The sequence below is a fragment of the Oncorhynchus nerka genome, linkage group LG19 (genome assembly GCF_034236695.1).
Source record: "Oncorhynchus nerka isolate Pitt River linkage group LG19, Oner_Uvic_2.0, whole genome shotgun sequence".
Taxonomy (NCBI): domain Eukaryota; kingdom Metazoa; phylum Chordata; class Actinopteri; order Salmoniformes; family Salmonidae; genus Oncorhynchus; species Oncorhynchus nerka.
In genome coordinates, this window is record NC_088414.1 from 38,011,388 (window position 1) to 38,032,059 (window position 20,672).

General features: G+C 46.7%; 1 protein-coding gene across 1 annotated transcript in view; it reads left to right on the forward strand.

The window, feature by feature from the left end:
• Positions 1 to 20,672, forward strand: part of supt6h (SPT6 homolog, histone chaperone and transcription elongation factor) — a 45,446-nt gene that overhangs the window by 17,965 nt on the left and 6,809 nt on the right. Inside the window, exons 20-37 of the mRNA XM_065004927.1 lie at positions 862 to 938; positions 1,141 to 1,276; positions 2,945 to 3,082; positions 3,222 to 3,389; positions 5,323 to 5,450; positions 6,305 to 6,512; positions 7,073 to 7,220; positions 12,153 to 12,295; positions 13,089 to 13,229; positions 13,441 to 13,636; positions 14,068 to 14,213; positions 14,732 to 14,824; positions 14,955 to 15,068; positions 15,656 to 15,780; positions 16,790 to 16,902; positions 18,348 to 18,425; positions 18,582 to 18,769; positions 20,145 to 20,374. Coding sequence (XP_064860999.1) covers positions 862 to 938; positions 1,141 to 1,276; positions 2,945 to 3,082; positions 3,222 to 3,389; positions 5,323 to 5,450; positions 6,305 to 6,512; positions 7,073 to 7,220; positions 12,153 to 12,295; positions 13,089 to 13,229; positions 13,441 to 13,636; positions 14,068 to 14,213; positions 14,732 to 14,824; positions 14,955 to 15,068; positions 15,656 to 15,780; positions 16,790 to 16,902; positions 18,348 to 18,425; positions 18,582 to 18,769; positions 20,145 to 20,374 — 2,570 coding nt within the window. The remainder of the gene's footprint in view (positions 1 to 861; positions 939 to 1,140; positions 1,277 to 2,944; positions 3,083 to 3,221; positions 3,390 to 5,322; positions 5,451 to 6,304; positions 6,513 to 7,072; positions 7,221 to 12,152; positions 12,296 to 13,088; positions 13,230 to 13,440; positions 13,637 to 14,067; positions 14,214 to 14,731; positions 14,825 to 14,954; positions 15,069 to 15,655; positions 15,781 to 16,789; positions 16,903 to 18,347; positions 18,426 to 18,581; positions 18,770 to 20,144; positions 20,375 to 20,672) is intronic.

Genomic DNA, 20,672 nt, shown 5'->3' on the forward strand with positions numbered 1-20,672 from the left:
GGCTAGCTAACCTCGGTAAATTAAGATAATCACCCTAAGACTACACACTCTAAACTACACAATTATCTTGGATACGAAGACAGCAAAGACAACTATGTAGCTAGCTAACACTACACTAATCAAGTCGTTCAGTTGAGTGTAATAGTTTTTACAGTGCTGCTATTCGGTGGACGTTAGCTAGCTGGCTAGCTGCTGGGCAGATAGCAGTGTAGACTACGTTAGGACGACGAAATACGATAATTACGCAATTATCTTTGATACAAAGACTGCTATGTAGCTAGCTAAGAAGAAATTGCTAAGATTAGACAAATCAAACCGTTGTGCTATAGTGAAATGTAATGAAAAGTTATACTACCTGCGGGCCGAAGTGCGAATGCGACCGCTCGCTCCAACCCGTCTCTCCTCCCTTGTCATCCCGTCGTATCATTCAACATGCATTAGCAGTTATAATCATCACCTCGTCATTGATGTTGTTGTAGGAAGTGTTTTTTCCAGTGTTTCGCCTTCCATTAAGTAGCGTATCTCTGTTGCCTCCTAAATCATTTGGCTACAGTTGGTTTCGATTGAGCACTTTGATGTCAGCTGGCCTATAGGCTGCTATGGGGATAACCTTGTTGCTGATCTCAGTGTGTTTGATTTTGAGGCTGTACCGCATTTATATTGGGGTCATTTAGCAGACGCTCTTATCCAGAGCGACTTACAGGAGCTAATAGGTTTAAGTGCCTTGCTCAAGGGCACATCGACAGATTTATCACCTAGTCGACTCGGAAATTCAAAACCAGCAACCTTTCGGTGACTGGCCCAACGCTCTTAACCGCTACCTGTATTCTAGTGATCTGATGGTGTGTTTGGTCTCCTCAGCTCCAGGACATTGAGAACCTGAAGAAGTTCCTGACCAGTAAGAAGCCTCACGTGGTGGCTGTTGCCGGGGAGAATAGGTGAGTTCCGCTACTCCTCTACCTGTCTTTCATACCCTCCTGGAAGCAAAGCACCGGGACACCTGTCACCGGGACACCTGTCACCGGGACACCTGGCCTGTTCTTTTCTATTGGACATTTTCAGAACAAACTTCCTCAGTTCCCTGTGCATGTTCTGTTTGTTGCCTAGATACTAATTGTGTGTGTGTGTGTGTGTGTGTAGGGACGCCCACATGATAATGGAGGACATTAAGAGGACAGTGAGTGAGTTGGAGCAGGAGTCTTCTCTGCCTGCTGTGGGAGTGGAGCTGGTAGACAACGAACTGGCCATGCTGTATATGAACAGTACCAAATCTCAGGTACACACACACACACACTCCTTAAACACATACTGTACACACAGTCCACATGAACTCCAAGAAATCAAGTTGGACACTTGCAGCATGAATACATAGCTGCTTCTACAGTCGTGGCCTAGAGCTTTGAGAATGACACAAATATGAATTTTCACAAAGTCTGCTGCCTCAGTGTCTTTAGATATTTTTGTCAGATGTTACTATGGCATACTGAAGTATAATTACAAGCATTTCATAGGTGTCAAAGGCTTTTATTGACAATTACATTAAGTTGATGCAAAGACTCAATATTTGCAGTGTTGACCCTTCTTTTTCAAGACCTCTGCAATCCGCCCTGGCATGCTGTCAATTAACTTCTGGGCCACATCCTGACTGGTGGCAGCCCATTCTTGCATAATCAATGCGTGGAGTTTTTCAGAATTTGTGGGATTTTGTTTGTCCACCCGCCTCTTGAGGATTGACCACAAGTTCTCAATGGGATTAAGGTCTGGGGAGTTTCCTGGCCATGGACCCAAAATATTGATGTTTTGTTCCCCGAGCTTTTGCCTTATGGCAAGGTGCTCCATCATGCTGGGAAAGGCATTGTTCGTCACCAAACTGTTCCTGGATGGTTGGGAGAAGTTGCTCTCGGAAGATGTGTTGGTACCATTCTTTATTCATGGCTGTGTTCTTAGGCAAAATTGTGAGTGAGCCCGCTCCCTTGGCTGAGAAGCAACCCCACACATGAATGGTCTCAGGATGCTTTACTGTTGACATGACACAGGACTGATGGTAGCGCTCAGCTTGTCTTTTCCAGACAAGCTTTTTTCCGGATGCCCCAAACCGTCGGAAAGGGGATTTATCAGAGAAAATGACTTTACCCCAGTCCTCAGTAGTCCAATCCCTGTACCTTTTGCAGAATATCAGTCTGTCCCTGATGTTTTTCCTGGAGAGAAGTGGCTTCTTTGCTACACGTCTTGACACCAGGCCATCCTCCTAAAGTCCTCGCCTCACTGTGTGTGCTGATGCACTCACACCTGCCTGCTGCCACTTCTGAGCAAGCTCTGTACTGGTGGTGCCCCGAACCGCAGCTGAATCAACTTTAGGTGACGGTCCTGGTGCTTGCTGGACTTTCTTGGGCGCCCTGAAGCCTTCTTCACAAGAATTGAACTGCTCTCCTTGAACTTCTTGATGATCCGATAAATGGTTGATTTAGGTGCAATCTTACTGGCAGCAATATCCTTGCCTGTGAAGCCCTTTTTGTGCAAAACAATGATGGCAGCATGTGTTTCCTTGCAGGTAATCATGGTTAACAGAGGAAGAACAATGATTCCAAGCACCACCCTCCTTTTGAAGCTTCCAGCCTGTTATTCAAACTCAATCAGCATGACAGAGTGATCTCCAGCCTTGTCCTTGTCAACACTTACACCTGTGTTAACGAGAGAATCACTAACATGATGTCAGCTGGTCCTTTTGTGGCAGGGCTGAAATGCAGTGGAAATTATTTTGGGGAGATTTGCATGTCAAATAGGGTCTTTGCAATTAATTGCAATTCATCTGATCACTCTTCATAACATTCTGGAGTATATGCAAATTGCCATCATACAAACTGAGGCAGCAGACTTTGTGAAAATGAATATTTGTCACACTAATCTAACCATGTTTCTCTGTTCTCTATCCCCCTCCCCCCAGACTGAGTTCCGTGACTACCCTCCCCTGCTGCGCCAGGCTGTGTCAGTAGCCAGGAAGATTCAGGATCCTCTAGTGGAGTACGCTCAGGTCTGCAGCTCCGACGAAGACATCCTCTGCCTCAAACTACACCCTCTACAGGTCAGAGTGTGTGTGAACGGGGGGGAGGCTTCGTCTGATCAATGCCATTTTGGGTTGGAATTGTCCTTTTGAGTGGCCTTTGCAGATACTGAAGGGGACATTATTTGATGTTGCTTGAACACTTTCCCTCTCCCTCCAGGAGCATGTAGTTAAGGAGGACCTGCTGAGTGCTCTGTACTGTGAGTTTATAAACCGGGTCAACGAAGTGGGGGTGGATGTGAACAGAGCCATCTCTCACCCCTACACACAGAGCCTGGTTCAGTTCGTCTGTGGCCTCGGACTCAGGAAGGGATCCCACCTGCTCAAGGTCTGTGTCTCACTGTCTGTCTCTCTCGATCTGTCTGTCTCTCTCGATCTGTCTGTCTGTCTGTCTCTCTCGATCTGTCTGTCTGTCTGTCTCTCTCGATCTGTCTGTCTGTCTCTCTCGTCTGTCTATGTCTGTCTGTCTCTCTCGATCTGTCTGTCTGTCTCTCTCGATCTGTCTGTCTCTCTCTCTCTCGGTTTGTCTCTCGGTCTGTCTGCGTCTGTCTTTTTGTCTGTCTCTCTCTCTCTGTCTGTCTGTCTCTCTCGGTCTCCCTTCTGTCTGTCTCCCTCTGTCTGTCTCTCTCGGTCTCCTTCTGTCTGTCTCTCTCGGTCTCCTTCTGTCTGTCTCTCTCTCGGTCTCTTTCTGTCTCGGTGTCTGTCTCTCTCTCTCTCGGTGTCTCTCTCTCGGTGTCTCGGTGTCTCTCTCTCGGTGTCTCTCTCTCTCTCTCGGTGTCTCTCTCTCTCTCTCTCGGTGTCTGTCTCTCTCTCTCTCGGTGTCTGTCTCTCTCTCTCTCGGTGTCTGTCTCTCTCTCTCTCTCTCTCTCTCTCGGTGTCTGTCTCTCTCGATCTGTCTGTCTGTCTCTCTCGATCTGTCTGTCTGTCTGTCTCTCTCGATCTGTCTGTCTGTCTCTCTCGATCTGTCTGTCTGTCTCTCTCGATCTGTCTGTCTGTCTGTCTCTCTCGATCTGTCTGTCTCTCTCGATCTGTCTGTCTCTCTCGATCTGTCTGTCTCTCTCGATCTGTCTGTCTCTCTCTCTCTCGGTTTGTCTCTCGGTCTGTCTGTCTGTCTCTTTCTCTCGGTCTGTCTCTCTCTGTCTGTGTCTCTCTCGGTCTCTTTCTGTCTGTGTCTCTCTCGGTCTCTTTCTGTCTGTGTCTCTCTCGGTCTCTTTCTGTCTGTCTCTCTCGGTCTCTCTCTGTGTCTGTCTCTCTCTCGGTGTCTGTCTCTCTCTCGGTGTCTGTCTCTCTCTCGGTGTCTGTCTCTCTCTCGGTGTCTGTCTCTCTCTCTCTCTCTCTCGGTGTCTGTCTCTCTCGGTGTCTCTCTCTCTCTCTCTCTTGGTGTCTGTCTCTCTCTCTCTCGGTGTCTGTCTCTCTCTCTCTCTCGGTGTCTGTCTCTCTCTCTCTCTCGGTGTCTGTCTCTCTCTCTCTCTCTCGGTGTCTGTCTCTCTCGGTGTCTGTCTCTCTCGGTGTCTGTCTCTCTCGGTGTCTGTCTCTCTCGGTGTCTGTCTCTCTCGGTGTCTGTCTCTCTCGGTGTCTGTCTCTCTCGGTGTCTGTCTCTCTCGGTGTCTGTCTCTCTCGGTGTCTGTCTCTCTCGTGTCTGTCTCTCTCTCTGTCTCTCTGTGTCTGTCTCTCGGTGTCTGTCTCTCTCTCGGTGTCTGTCTCTCTCTCTCTCTCTCGGTGTCTGTCTCTCTCTCTCTCTCTCGGTGTCTGTCTCTCTCTCTCTCGGTGTCTGTCTCTCTCTCTCGGTGTCTGTCTCTCTCTCTCTCGGTGTCTGTCTCTCGGTGTCTGTCTCTCTCTCTCTCTCTCTCTCTCGGTGTCTGTCTCTCTCGGTGTCTGTCTCTCTCTCTCTCTCTCTCGGTGTCTGTCTCTCTCTCTCTCGGTGTCTGTCTCGGTGTCTGTCTGTCGGTCTCGGTCTGTCTCGGTCTGTCTCGCTCTCGGCCAGTGCAGGTTTTGAGTCAGAGCCTTGTTCAGTATGTCTGTTGTTCCTTAGTGTTTGCTCCACACCTCTTCATGGTCTGTATTGTCTCTCTCCGCTGTTGAGTCCTGTGTCATGTTTATCTTGACCCATGTCCTGTGTTTCAAGAGTAGAATTAGACATTTTTACACTATTATTATTATATTGTCTCTCCTACCCTTCTCTCTCTCTCTGTGTGTGTGTGTGTGTGTGGTGCTTCATCCCTGTACATGGTCTGTAATGTTTCTCTCCTCCCCTGGTCCAGATCCTAAAGCAGAACAACACTCGTCTGGAGAACAGGACTCAGCTGGTCACTATGTGTCACATGGGCCCCAAGGTCTTCATCAACTGTGCCGGATTCATCAAGATAGACACCGCCTCTCTCGGAGACAGGTACGTGGTTGGCTGTGCCAGGAGGGTATGAATATTTATCCGTGGTGTATCCATTGTCCCCTGTATGTTGTTGGTGCTCTCTCTCCTCTCCCCCCTCACCTCTCTCTCTCCCCTCCCCTCTCCTCCTCCCCCTCACCTCTCTCTCCTCTCCCCCACACCTCTCTCTCCCTCTCCCCTCACCTCTCTCTCTCCTCTCCCCCTCACCTCTCTCTCTCTCTCCCCCTCACCTCTCTCTCTCCCTCCCCCTCACCTCTCTCTCCCTCTCCCCCTCACCTCTCTCTCTCCTCTCCCCCTCACCTCTCTCTCCCTCTCCCCCCTCACCTCTCTCTCTCCTCTCCCCCTCACCTCTCTCTCTCTCCTCTCCCCCTCACCTCTCTCTCTCTCCTCTCCCCCTCACCTCTCTCTCTCTCCTCTCCCCCCTCACCTCTCTCTCTCTCCTCTCCCCCCTCACCTCTCTCTCTCTCTCCCCCTCACCTCTCTCTCTCCTCTCCCCCTCACTTCTCTCTCTCTCCCCCTCACTCACTTCTCTCTCTCTCCCCCCCTCACTTCTCTCTCTCCTCTCCCCCTCACTTCTCTCTCTCCTCTCCCCCTCACTTCTCTCTCTCTCTCCCCCTCACTTCTCTCTCTCTCCCCCTCACTTCTCTCTCTCCTCCCCCCCTCACTTCTCTCTCTCCTCTCCCCCTCACTTCTCTCTCTCCTCTCCCCCTCACTTCCCTCTCTCTCCTCTCCCCCTCACTTCTCTCTCTCCCCTCCCCCTCACTTCTCTCTCTCCTCTCCCCCTCACTTCTCTCTCTCCTCTCCCCCTCACTTCTCTCTCTCCTCTCCCCCCTCACTTCTCTCTCTCCTCTCTCCAGTACTGACTCATACATCGAGGTTCTGGATGGGTCCCGGGTGCACCCGGAGACGTATGAGTGGGCCAGAAAGATGGCGGTGGACGCTCTGGAATACGACGAGTCAGCGGAGGACGCCAACCCGGCCGGAGCGCTGGAGGAAATCCTGGAAAACCCGGAGCGCCTCAAAGACCTGGACCTGGATGCTTTTGCTGAGGAGCTGGAGAGACAGGTACAGGAAGAGACAAGGGGTTGTGTGTAGCACACAGTTTTATAGTTATAGCTGTCATAGGTGTTATAGCTGTCATGGGTGTTATAGCTGTCATGGGTGTTATAGCTGTCATGGGTGTTATAGCTGTCATGGGTGTTATAGCTGTCATGGGTGTTATAGCTGTCATGGGTGTTATAGCTGTCATAGGTGTTATAGCTGTCATAGGTGTTATAGCTGTCATAGGTGTTATAGCTGTCATAGGTGTTATAGCTGTCATAGGTGTTATAGCTGTTATAGGAACAGGGTTGGAGTTAAAACCTACAGGGGGGTCTCTCTCCAGGAACAGGGTTGGAGTTAAAACCTACAGGAGGGTATCTCTCCAGGAATAGGGTTGTAGGGTTATGGTAACACGGGCATATCATTTTGACACACTAACCTGTGTTTTTCCTGTGGTTGTAGGGTTATGGTAACAAGGGCATATCATTTTGACACACTAACCTGTGTTTTCCTGTGGTTGTAGGGTTATGGTAACAAGGGCATATCATTTTGACACACTAACCTGTGTTTTCCTGTGGTTGTAGGGTTATGGTAACAAGGGCATCACCCTGTATGATATCCGTGCTGAGTTGAGCTGCAGGTATAAGGACTTGAGAGTTCCCTACAGAGCTCCTAACACCGAGGAGGTGTTTAACCTGCTTACCAAGGAGACACCAGAGACCTTCTATATAGGTATACACGCCTCTACCTTCTATATAGGTATACACACCTCTACCTTCTATATAGGTATACACACCTCTACCTTCTATATAGGTATACACACCTCTACCTTCTATATAGGTATACACACCTCTACCTTCTATATAGGTATACACGCCTCTACCTTCTATATAGGTATACACGCCTCTACCTTCTATATAGGTATACACGCCTCTACCTTCTATATAGGTATACACGCCTCTACCTTCTATATAGGTATACACGCCTCTACCTTCTATATAGGTATACACGCCTCTACCTTCTATATAGGTATACACACCTCTACCTTCTATATAGGTATACACACCTCTACCTTCTATATAGGTATACACACCTCTACCTTCTATATAGGTATACACGCCTCTACCTTCTATATAGGTATACACGTCTCTACCTTCTATATAGGTATACACACCTCTACCCTTCTATATAGGTATACACGTCTCTACCTTCTATATAGGTATACACGTCTCTACCTTCTATATAGGTATACACGTCTCTACCTTCTATATAGGTATACACGTCTCTACCTTCTATATAGGTATACACGCCTCTACCTTCTATATAGGTATACACGCCTCTACCTTCTATATAGGTATACACGCCTCTACCTTCTATATAGGTATACACGCCTCTACCTTCTATATAGGTATACACGCCTCTACCTTCTATATAGGTATACACGCCTCTACCTTCTATATAGGTATACACGCCTCTACCTTCTATATAGGTATACACGCCTCTACCTTCTATATAGGTATACACCTTTACCTTCTATATAGGTATACACACCTCTACCTTCTATATAGGTATACACGCACACACACACACACTCTACCTTCTATATAGGTATACACACACACACACACACCTCTACCTTCTATATAGGTATACACACCTTTACCTTCTATATAGGTATACACGCACACACACCTACCTTCTATATAGGTATACACACCTTTACCTTCTATATAGGTATACACACCTTTACCTTCTATATAGGTATACACACCTTTACCTTCTATATAGGTATACACACCTTTACCTTCTATATAGGTATACACACCTTTACCTTCTATATAGGTATACACACCTTTACCTTCTATATAGGTATACACACCTTTACCTTCTATATAGGTATACACACCTTTACCTTCTATATAGGTATACACACCTTTACCTTCTATATAGGTATACACACCTTTACCTTCTATATAGGTATACACACCTTTACCTTCTATATAGGTATACACACCTTTACCTTCTATATAGGTATACACACCTTTACCTTCTATATAGGTATACACACACACACACACACCTCTACCTTCTATATAGGTATACACACCTTTACCTTCTATATAGGTATACACGCACACACACCTACCTTCTATATAGGTATACACACCTTTACCTTCTATATAGGTATACACACCTTTACCTTCTATATAGGTATACACGCACACACACACACCTCTACCTTCTATATAGGTATACACACCTTTACCTTCTATATAGGTATACACACCTTTACCTTCTATATAGGTATACACACCTTTACCTTCTATATAGGTATACACACCTTTACCTTCTATATAGGTATACACACCTCTACCTTCTATATAGGTATACACGCCTCTACCTTCTATATAGGTATACACACCTCTACCTTCTATATAGGTATACACACCTCTACCTTCTATATAGGTATACACGCCTCTACCTTCTATATAGGTATACACGCCTCTACCTTCTATATAGGTATACACGCCTCTACCTTCTATATAGGTATACACGCCTCTACCTTCTATATAGGTATACACGCCTCTACCTTCTATATAGGTATACACGCCTCTACCTTCTATATAGGTATACACGCCTCTACCTTCTATATAGGTATACACGCCTCTACCTTCTATATAGGTATACACGCCTCTACCTTCTATATAGGTATACACGCCTCTACCTTCTATATAGGTATACACGCCTCTACCTTCTATATAGGTATACACGCCTCTACCTTCTATATAGGTATACACGCCTCTACCTTCTATATAGGTATACACGCCTCTACCTTCTATATAGGTATACACGTCTCTACCTTCTATATAGGTATACACACCTCTACCTTCTATATAGGTATACACGCCTCTACCTTCTATATAGGTATACACGTCTCTACCTTCTATATAGGTATACACGTCTCTACCTTCTATATAGGTATACACGCCTCTACCTTCTATATAGGTATACACGTCTCTACCTTCTATATAGGTATACACGTCTCTACCTTCTATATAGGTATACACGTCTCTACCTTCTATATAGGTATACACGTCTCTACCTTCTATATAGGTATACACGCCTCTACCTTCTATATAGGTATACACGCCTCTACCTTCTATATAGGTATACACGCCTCTACCTTCTATATAGGTATACACGCCTCTACCTTCTATATAGGTATACACGCCTCTACCTTCTATATAGGTATACACACCTCTACCTTCTATATAGGTATACACGCCTCTACCTTCTATATAGGTATACACGCCTCTACCTTCTATATAGGTATACACGCCTCTACCTTCTATATAGGTATACACGCCTCTACCTTCTATATAGGTATACACGCCTCTACCTTCTATATAGGTATACACGCCTCTACCTTCTATATAGGTATACACGCCTCTACCTTCTATATAGGTATACACGCCTCTACCTTCTATATAGGTATACACGCCTCTACCTTCTATATAGGTATACGCGCCTCTACCTTCTATATAGGTATACGCGCCTCTACCTTCTATATAGGTATACGCGCCTCTACCTTCTATATAGGTATACGCACCTTTACCTTCTATATAGGTATACGCACCTTTACCTTCTATATAGGTATACGCACCTCTACCTTCTATATAGGTATACACGCACACACACACACACACCTCTACCTTCTATATAGGTATACACGCACACACACACACACACCTCTACCTTCTATATAGGTATACACACCTCTACCTTCTATATAGGTATACACACCTTTACCTTCTATATAGGTATACACGCACACACACCTACCTTCTATATAGGTATACACACCTTTACCTTCTATATAGGTATACACACCTCTACCTTTACCTTCTATATAGGTATACACACCTTTACCTTCTATATAGGTATACACACCTTTACCTTCTATATAGGTATACACACCTTTACCTTCTATATAGGTATACACACCTTTACCTTCTATATAGGTATACACACCTTTACCTTCTATATAGGTATACACACCTTTACCTTCTATATAGGTATACACACCTTTACCTTCTATATAGGTATACATGCCTCTACCTTCTATATAGGTATACACACCTTTACCTTCTATATAGGTATACACGCCTCTACCTTCTATATAGGTATACACACCTTTACCTTCTATATAGGTATACATGCCTCTACCTTCTATATAGGTATACACACACGCCTCTACCTTCTATATAGGTATACACGCCTCTACCTTCTATATAGGTATACACACACGCCTCTACCTTCTATATAGGTATACACACCTCTACCTTCTATATAGGTATACACGCACACACACACACCTCTACCTTCTATATAGGTATACACACCTTTACCTTCTATATAGGTATACACGCCTCTACCTTCTATATAGGTATACACGCCTCTACCTTCTATATAGGTATACACGCCTCTACCTTCTATATAGGTATACACGCCTCTACCTTCTATATAGGTATACACGCCTCTACCTTCTATATAGGTATACACGCCTCTACCTTCTATATAGGTATACGCACCTTTACCTTCTATATAGGTATACACACCTCTACCTTCTATATAGGTATACACGCACACACACACACACACCTCTACCTTCTATATAGGTATACACACACACACACACACCTCTACCTTCTATATAGGTATACACACCTCTACCTTCTATATAGGTATACACACCTTTACCTTCTATATAGGTATACACACCTTTACCTTCTATATAGGTATACACGCACACACACACACCTTTACCTTCTATATAGGTATACACGCACACACACACACCTCTACCTTCTATATAGGTATACACACACACACCTCTACCTTCTATATAGGTATACACACCTCTACCTTCTATATAGGTATACACACCTTTACCTTCTATATAGGTATACACACCTTTACCTTCTATATAGGTATACACACCTTTACCTTCTATATAGGTATACACACCTTTACCTTCTATATAGGTATACACACCTTTACCTTCTATATAGGTATACACACCTTTACCTTCTATATAGGTATACACACCTTTACCTTCTATATAGGTATACACGCCTTTACCTTCTATATAGGTATACACGCCTTTACCTTCTATATAGGTATACACGCCTTTACCTTCTATATAGGTATACACGCCTCTACCTTCTATATAGGTATACACGCCTTTACCTTCTATATAGGTATACACGCCTTTACCTTCTATATAGGTATACACGCCTTTACCTTCTATATAGGTATACACGCCTTTACCTTCTATATAGGTATACACGCCTTTACCTTCTATATAGGTATACACGTCTCTACCTTCTATATAGGTATACACGTCTCTACCTTCTATATAGGTATACACACCTCTACCTTCTATATAGGTATACACACACACGCCTCTACCTTCTATATAGGTATACACACACGCCTCTACCTTCTATATAGGTATACACGCCTCTACCTTCTATATAGGTATACACACCTTTATGTAGGTATTCTATATAGGTATAAAAGCCACCCTAATTCACTCACACTGCCTTCACACACACTCTCAGATTCTGTCAGATTCTACAGTTGCCCCGTCTCTGTCTCCAGGTAAGCTGATCACCAGTGTTGTGACCGGTATAGCTCACCGGCGCCCCCAGGGGGAGAGTTATGACCAGGCCATTAGGAACGACGCTACAGGGCTGTGGCAGTGCCCCTTCTGTCAACAGGACAACTTCCCTGAACTCAGCGAGGTGAGAAGTCATGTTCCCCAGGACTCTGACGTCTCTCTGATGTGTTCTAATATCTCCACATGATGGATTATTTCTTTCTAAATGATTTATTTGCTCTTGCTTTCTGCCTACCTTTACATTCTCCTCCAACTTTCTCTTCCTCTCCTCTCTCTCTTTCTCTCTCTCTCCCTCTCCTCTCTCCCCTCCTCTCTCTCTTCCTCTCCTCTCTCTCTTCCTCTCCTCTCTCTCTTCCTCTCCTCTCTCTCTTCCTCTCTCTCTCTTCCTCTCTCTCCCCTCTCTCTTCCCTTCTCCTCTCTTCCTCTCCCTTCTCCTCTCTTCCTCTCCCTTCTCCTCTCTCTCTTCCTCTCCTCTCTCTCTTCCTCTCCTCTCTCTTCCTCTCCTCTCTCTCTTCCTCTCCTCTCTCTCTTCCTCTCCTCTCTCTCTTCCTCTCCTCTCTCTCTTCCTCTCCTCTCTCTCTTTCTCTCTCTCTCCCTCTCCTCTCTCTCTCTTCCTCTCCTCTCTCTCTTCCTCTCCTCTCTCTCTTCCTCTCCTCTCTCCCCTCTCTCTTCCCTTCTCCTCTCTTCCTCTCCCTTCTCCTCTCTTCCTCTCCCTTCTCCTCTCTCTCTTCCTCTCCTCTCTCTCTTCCTCTCCTCTCTCTTCCTCTCCTCTCTCTTCCTCTCCTCTCTCTCTTCCTCTCCTCTCTCTCTTCCTCTCCTCTCTCTCTTCCTCTCCTCTCTCTCTTCCTCTCTCTCTTCCTCTCCTCATCTCTATTCCTCTCATCTCTCTTTCCCCCCCCTCTCTCTCTCTCTGCTAGGTGTGGAACCATTTTGACAGTGGTTCGTGTCCTGGCCAGGCTATAGGTGTGAGGGCTCGGATGGACAACGGTGTCCAGGGCTTCATCCCCACCAAGTTCCTCAGTGATAAGGTGGTCAAACACCCCGAGGAGAGGGTGAAGGTGAGACACACAGACCTGCCATACACACTGTCTCACTGTCACACAAACCAACACACACACATACTACTCTGGTCCTTTAGAGCACACCCACCAAGGCTTTGATTCCCCATCTTCTAGCTCTCTCTCTTCAGGCCTCGATCTGTTGGTGACTGAAGTTGGTTCAGCTGTTTCAGTACCTGTACAAGTGTTCACCTAACTCCTCCTCTCCCAGGTGGGTATGACGGTACACTGTCGCATCATGAAGATTGACATTGAGAAGTTCAACGTGGACCTGACATGTCGTACGTCTGACCTGATGGATAAAAACAACGAGTGGAAGCTCCCTAAAGACAGTTACTACGACTTCGACACGGAGACAGAGGACACCAAGACAGAGGAGGAACGCAAGAAGAAACAGCAGAGAACCAGTTAGTAAACAGCCAGTAAACAGTATTATACAGAGAACCAGTTAGTAAACAGCCAGTAAACAGTATTATACAGAGAACCAGTTAGTAAACAGCCAGTAAACAGTATTATACAGAGAACCAGTTAGTAAACAGCCAGTAAACGGTATCATTTAGAGAACCAGTTAGTAAACAGCCAGTAAACCAGTATTATACAGAGAACCAGTTAGTAAACAGTATTATATAGAGAACCAGTTAGTACACTGGGTCAGGGTCAGGGCTGAAATATGTTTATATTAAACTTTGTGAATAAAACAAGACTTCAATGTTCTTTCTTAAAGTTATTCTTCTGTTTCTCACTTTCCTCTCCTCTTTCTCTCCTCCCCTTTTCTTTCCCATCCTCCCTCTTTTTCCTCCCTCCATTCACCCTCTTGCCCCCTCTCTTCTCTCTCCAGCCTATATAAAACGTGTGATTGCACACCCATCCTTCCACAACATCAACTTCAAGCAGGCTGAGAAGATGATGGAGTCCATGGACCAGGGAGATGTTGTTATCAGGCCCAGCAGCAAGGGAGAGAACCACCTTACTGTCACCTGGAAGGTATGGAGGGGGTGATAGGTCAGGGAGACGTTGTCACGGGGAAGGGACGTCTGGAGAGGGGAGGGGACGTCTGGAGAGGGGCGGGGGCGTCTGGAGAGGGGAGGAGATGTAGATGGGTGCGTAACCCCCTCCCCCCCCACACACACACAGTAAAATAGTGCCCTGATAGGCTACTGTATAAAACACAGGTCAACCCTCCATCTGGAGAGCTACTGGCTGTGCAGGCTTTTGATCTAACCCTGATCAAACACCAGTCAGCTTATCAAGGTCCTGTTGGAACTGCAGATTTTCTTCTTACAATGTTGGTTGTCCGAGCAGGGCTGCACCAAAAGCCTGCATGCTCAGTAGCTCTCCTGGAATCTCCTGGAGGGAGGTTGGCCTACCTGCAACATTTCAATTACAACCAAATACTGTTCGTCTTTATAAAATAATTCCCTCATTCAATGAACCGTTAATGTATGTTGACTGACAGGTGGATGAATTTGTCGTTAGATGCTAATCAGATGTGTTATGTGTAGGTAGCTGATGGCATCTACCAGCATGTTGATGTGAGAGAGGAGGGCAAGGAGAACGCCTTCAGCCTGGGACACACACTCTGGATCAACACTGAGGTGAGGACCGTGTGTGTGTGTGTGTGAGAGATGGGTTGTCCACATGTCTGTTCCACAACTCAAACTAATCTCTCTCCCCCTCCTCCCCTCTCTCTCTCTGTCTTTCTCTCTGTCCCTCGTCTCTCTCTAGGAGTTTGAGGATCTTGATGAGATCACAGCTCGTTATATTCAGCCAATGGCAGCGTTCGCTCGTGACCTGCTGGGACACAAGTACTTCCAGGACTGTAACGGAGGGGACAGGAAGGTACGGGGGTGGGGGAATAATGGAGGGGACAGGAAGGTACGGGGGTGGGGGAATAATGGAGGGGACAGGAAGGTACGGGGTGTGGGGGAATAATGGAGGGGACAGGAAGGTACGGGGGTGGGGGGGGAATAATGGAGGGGACAGGAAGGTACGGGGGTGGGGGGGGAATAATGGAGGGGACAGGAAGGTACGGGGGTGGGGGGAATAATGGAGGGGACAGGAAGGTACGGGGGTGGGGGAATAATGGAGGGGACAGGAAGGTACGGGGGTGGGGGGAATAATGGAGGGGACAGGAAGGTACGGGGGTGGGGGAATAATGGAGGGGACAGGAAGGTACGGGGGGATGTTGTCTTAACCACAGAATGTGACACTATTACAGAAGTGTTTATTTTGATTCACTTCAAAAGCCTCTGACAGAATATTTATTTTTACAAAGAAAATAACCTCCTTCCTGTTTAGAAAACATGTTTGATCTCTCCAGTGACCATAGTTTGTCTCTATTATTTCCTTTATTTATAGAGCTACATATCTCCTTTCTATTCATCCCCTCATCACCCTGTCTCTCCCCGTCCCTGTCTGTCTGGTAGAAAATGGAGGAGTTGTTGATCAGGTCTAAGAAGGAGAAGCCTACGTTCATACCCTACTTTGTCTCAGCCTGTAAAGACCTGCCAGGGAAGTTCATACTGGGATACCAGCCTCGTGGCAAACCACGGTGAGTTACCATGACTCCAGCTAACTAACTCCTAACCACGGTGAGTTACCATGACTACATCTAACTAACCCCTAACCATGGTGAGTTACCATGACTACAGCAAACTAACCCCTAACCACGGTGAGTTACCATGACTCCAGCTAACTAACTCCTAACCACGGTGAGTTACCATGACTACATCTAACTAACCCCTAACCATGGTGAGTTACCATGACTACAGCTAACTAACCCCTAACCACGGTGAGTTACCATGACTACAGCTAACTAACTCCTAACCACGGTGAGTTACCATGACTACATCTAACTAACCCCAAACCATGGTGAGTTACCATGACCACAGCTAACTAACCCCTAACCATGGTGAATGGTTGACGACCATAGAAATAGAATGAATAGAAGGGGTGTCTCCAAGTAAATGATGCCATAATGGGTGGACTGGCAGCCATTTTGAGTGTACCCATAGGATCAAAGCAGGAAGTAAAAGCAGGACATGTACCCCTCAATCTGCTTTTATTTACAAAAAATATATTTCATTGCATGAGCCACATCAGTTAACATAATTTAAATGAATATTCTACATTACCATGGAAATTATTGCTACACAATACCATGCAGCCATTGCGAGTGTACCCACGAGTTTACCAGTCAAATTGCCAGGGTTGGAGGTTCCGTTCATTCTATTTCTATTGTGTGGACCTTGTCCCTGACCTCATCTCTCCCATAGAAATACTAGAGTCTCTCCACACGTCCTTAAATCAAAATAAATGTTATTTGTCACATGCTTTGTAAACAACAGGTGTAGACTAACAGTGCCTTTCCCAACAATTCAGAGCAAAATAGACAATAACACCAATGAATAAATACACAATGAGTAACAATAACATCTATACAAATCCTAGAAGGATTGTTCAGCATCATTGTGTTGACAATGGAATTAGTGTGTGATCATGACAGAGCTCAGAGTAGTAGAGTTATGGTTTGGTTTTGAAGATGTCCTCTGTGTCTGCAGTGTTGAGTACGTGACCATCTCTCCTGACGGCTTCCGGTACCGGTCCCAGATGTTCCCCACCGTTAACGGACTGTTCCGCTGGTTCAAAGACCACTTCCAGGAACCGGTACCAGGTACACACTGCCTGCCCATTGGCTAGAACACCTGTCAATCTCTCTTAGACCTGTGTGCCACTGCTATAGTTGTGCTATGTTGATTAGATTGGTTGTAAAGGTTTTTGTTTTTTTATCTCCTAGTGGTCATCAACCCTTTCTTAGTCAACATCACTTTTGCAGTCAAAAAGCAAACCGAGATCGACCGCTCATATATAATAACTTAAAACATGTGACATGAACAGTTTTGTAGGAATGATGTTTGAGTGATAAGCGTAGTTCGTTATCATAGAATATTGGCTGTATGCCTGGCCTGACAATATTGGCCTTCTCAGACTATATTATATATCAAAACTCGAGCTTTGATAACTAAATAGATCAGTTGGTGCAGCATTTGCGAGGCACTGCCATGTAAATAATGATTTTTTATTTTACTGGACTGATGGTACCTGTATCTGATGGTCGTGGTGCTTTCAAGACAACTGAGAACTCGGAAAACAAAACAAAGGTCAAATCATGACATCGGTGATCTTCAGGTTGAAAAATCAGAGCTCCAGAAAGTTGGATGGCTGTCCCGTCCCCGTCCCCCAGAGTTCCCATTTGTCTTGGAATGCTCGGAAGTCTGATATTTCTACGTTCCCAGTTGTTTTGAACACAGCATTAGTCTCCGCGGAGGGAGGGAGAGAGCAGCAGAGGGTCTGCCTCTCACGGTCTCTGCTCTCTCCTTCCTTTCCTCTGGTTAGACTTGACCAGAAAGGGGAACACAGTTTCACCTGGTGGTCGAGGCTCGAATCGCACCACATCTGCATTAGTCAGGCACAAATTCATGTTGTTCCAATGACCAGAGAAAGTGAAATACTCCTCAGTATTAAAATATCCATGACGAGCTTCTAATAAACCTAAAAGCGCCGGGCCATCGATACGCTTGGCTCATTCACTGCAGCAATGGAAGTACTGAGAAGCTGTTTTATGTTTTGTAATAGTGTTGATTAAAAACTTTAAACGTGAACTCGCTCCTAAAAAAGAGCAGCTCTTTGCTGTATTCTTTGAGTCTCTCTGTGGTTATGGTTTTACAAGTTATTACATCTAAGTTGGGCTAGTATCAAACTTTGCTATGGCCTGGGGTCGTGGAAGCTCTTTAGGCACTGTGATTTGATATATCAGATTGGCCGCCCGAGTAGGCGCACTCGATTTAGCCACAGATCTCCCAGTTCAACTTTTCAGACAACTGAAATGGTTCAAAATGGGGAACACTTTGCTTACCCGGTGCGCAGGGCTTCTCAAATCAAGCGCACCTCTTGCCAACATGAATTTAAAAGAAGGATCGCAAGCCTTTATCACAGCCTTTAACGTTGGATTTTCTACAGAAATGTTTGGTGATCGACTAGGAATGCCTTGAAGATCGACTGGTTGGTGACAACTGTCCTATCCTGTGGTTACAATGTCTGTTTCCTTGTCTCCCTCAGGCATCACCCCCAGCAGTAGCAGTCGAACACGGACACCTGCCTCTGTCAACGCTACACCAGCTAACATCAACATCGCAGGTCAGTCTCTCTCTCTCTCACTCATCCCCATCAAAATGTATCAATCCTAAAGTTGATAAGCATTTTATCCAGTCAAATATCCACTTTAGTAACTCTGGTGGATGTCTGATGCTACTTTAGGGTTAAACCTTTCTTCTCTCTCTCCGTCTCTTTCAGACCTGACGCGAGCGGTCAGCGCTCTCCCACGCAACATGACCTCTCAAATGTTCAGTGCCATCGCCGCGGTGACGGGGCAGGGGCAGGGCCAGAACGCGAACACTACACCTGCCCAGTGGAACTCCAGCCAATACGGTTACACCGGGGGCAGCAGTGGGGGCGGGGGAGGCAGCTCCTCAGCCTATCACGTGAGTGGATTTTTAGCATTGCTTTACCGATGATCCAATGGTTTTGTATTGGGGTCAGATGAAGGTAACCTCCATCCACTGCCAGTGTGTAGCAACCACCTAGGTGATACTAAGGAAGCTTGTTGTGGCAGAAACATCCATCGTTGGTCTTTGTCACATTGGAGAGATGTGAAGTGAATAATGAGGTGTAGAATGTTCTCTTTCTCTGCTGCTGTTGGCCACAATGTGTAAATAGTGCTTCGTTTTAACCACTTCTCTTCCTCCTTCCCACTCTCTCTCTCTCCGTCCCTCTCTCTCTCTCCGTCCCTCTCTCTCTCTCCGTCCCTCTCTCTCTCTCGTCCCTCTCTCTCTCTCGTCCCTCTCTCTCTCTCCCGTCCCTCTCTCTCTCTCTCCGTCCCTCTCTCTCTCTCTCCGTCCCTCTCTCTCTCTCTCCGTCCCTCTCTCTCTCTCTCCGTCCCTCTCTCTCTCTCTCCGTCCCTCTCTCTCTCCTCCCTCTCTCTCTCTCTCCGTCCCTCTCTCTCCGTCCCTCTCTCTCTCTCTCTCCCTCTCTCTCTCTCTCTCTCTCTCTCTCTCTCTCCGTCCCTCTCTCTCTCTCTCTGTCCCTCTCTCCGTCCCTCTGTCCCTCTCTCTCCCTCTGTCCCTCTCTCTCCCTCTGTCCCTCTCTCTCTCTCTCCCCTCTCTCTCTCTCTCCGTCCCTCTCTCTCTCTCTCTCTCCGTCCTCTCTCTCTCTCTCTCTCCGTCCCTCTCTCTCTCTCTCCGTCCCTCTCTCTCTCTCTCCGTCCCTCTCTCTCTCTCTCGTCCCTCTCTCTCTCCGTCTCCGTCCCTCTCTCTCTCTCTCCGTCCCTCTCTCTCTCTCTCCGTCCCTCTCTCTCTCTCTCCGTCCCTCTCTCTGTCCTCTCCGTCCCTCTGTCCCTCTCTCCGTCCCTCTGTCCCTCTCTCCGTCCCTCTGTCCCTCTCTCTCTCTCTCTCTCCGTCCCTCTCTCTCTCTCTCTCTCCGTCCCTCTCTCTCTCTCTCTCTCTCGTCCCTCTCTCTCTCTCTCTCTCTCTGTCCCTCTCTCTCTCTCTCTCTCCGTCCCTCTCTCTGTCCCTCTCTCCGTCCCTCTCTCTGTCCCTCTCTCCGTCCCTCTCTCTGTCCCTCTCTCTCTCTCTCCGTCCGTCTCTCTCTCTCCGTCCCTCTCTCTCTCTCTCCGTCCCTCTCTCTCTCTCCGTCCTCTCTCTCTCTCTCTCTCTCTCTCTCCGTCCCTCCGTCTCCCTCTCTCTCTCTCTCCGTCCCTCTCTCTCTCTCTCCGTCCCTCTCTCTCTCTCTCTCCATCCCTCTCTCTCTCTCTCTCCGTCCCTCTCTCTCTCTCTCTCCTTCCCCTCTCTCTCTCTCCAGGTGTTTGCGACGCCCCAACAGCCGATGGCGACACCCATGATGACCCCCAGCTACTCATACACCACCCCCAGCCAGCAGACCATGGGTACCCCGCAGTACCCCTCCACCCCCCAGTCCTCCCACTCCCATGGACACACACAGAGCAACCAGGGCCACAGCAGCCACCAGGGACCCTCGTCCAACACTCCCTCATCCTCCTCCAGAGGACGCACTCCGCAGCAGCAGCCTAAGTAAGTTGAGACGGAGAGAGACAGACGGATTGTGTGTTTGATGTTGAATGTGTAATGAGTCAGTTGATGGAAAATGTTTTTTTTAAAGTAGTTAGGAGTATTTAGAATGTCAGAATAATTATTGAAGAAATGCCTATGTATTCTGGGCAACGGGTCGATCTGGAATGAAGAAGTTGTGTTCTGAATGTTTATAGTGAATGAGATTAAATACTTGATTGCAGACTTTCAGAGGTGGTTTTTGACTACAACATCCTAACTGGCCTGTACGTAACCCCCCGCCCCTACTGTCTCCCCCTGC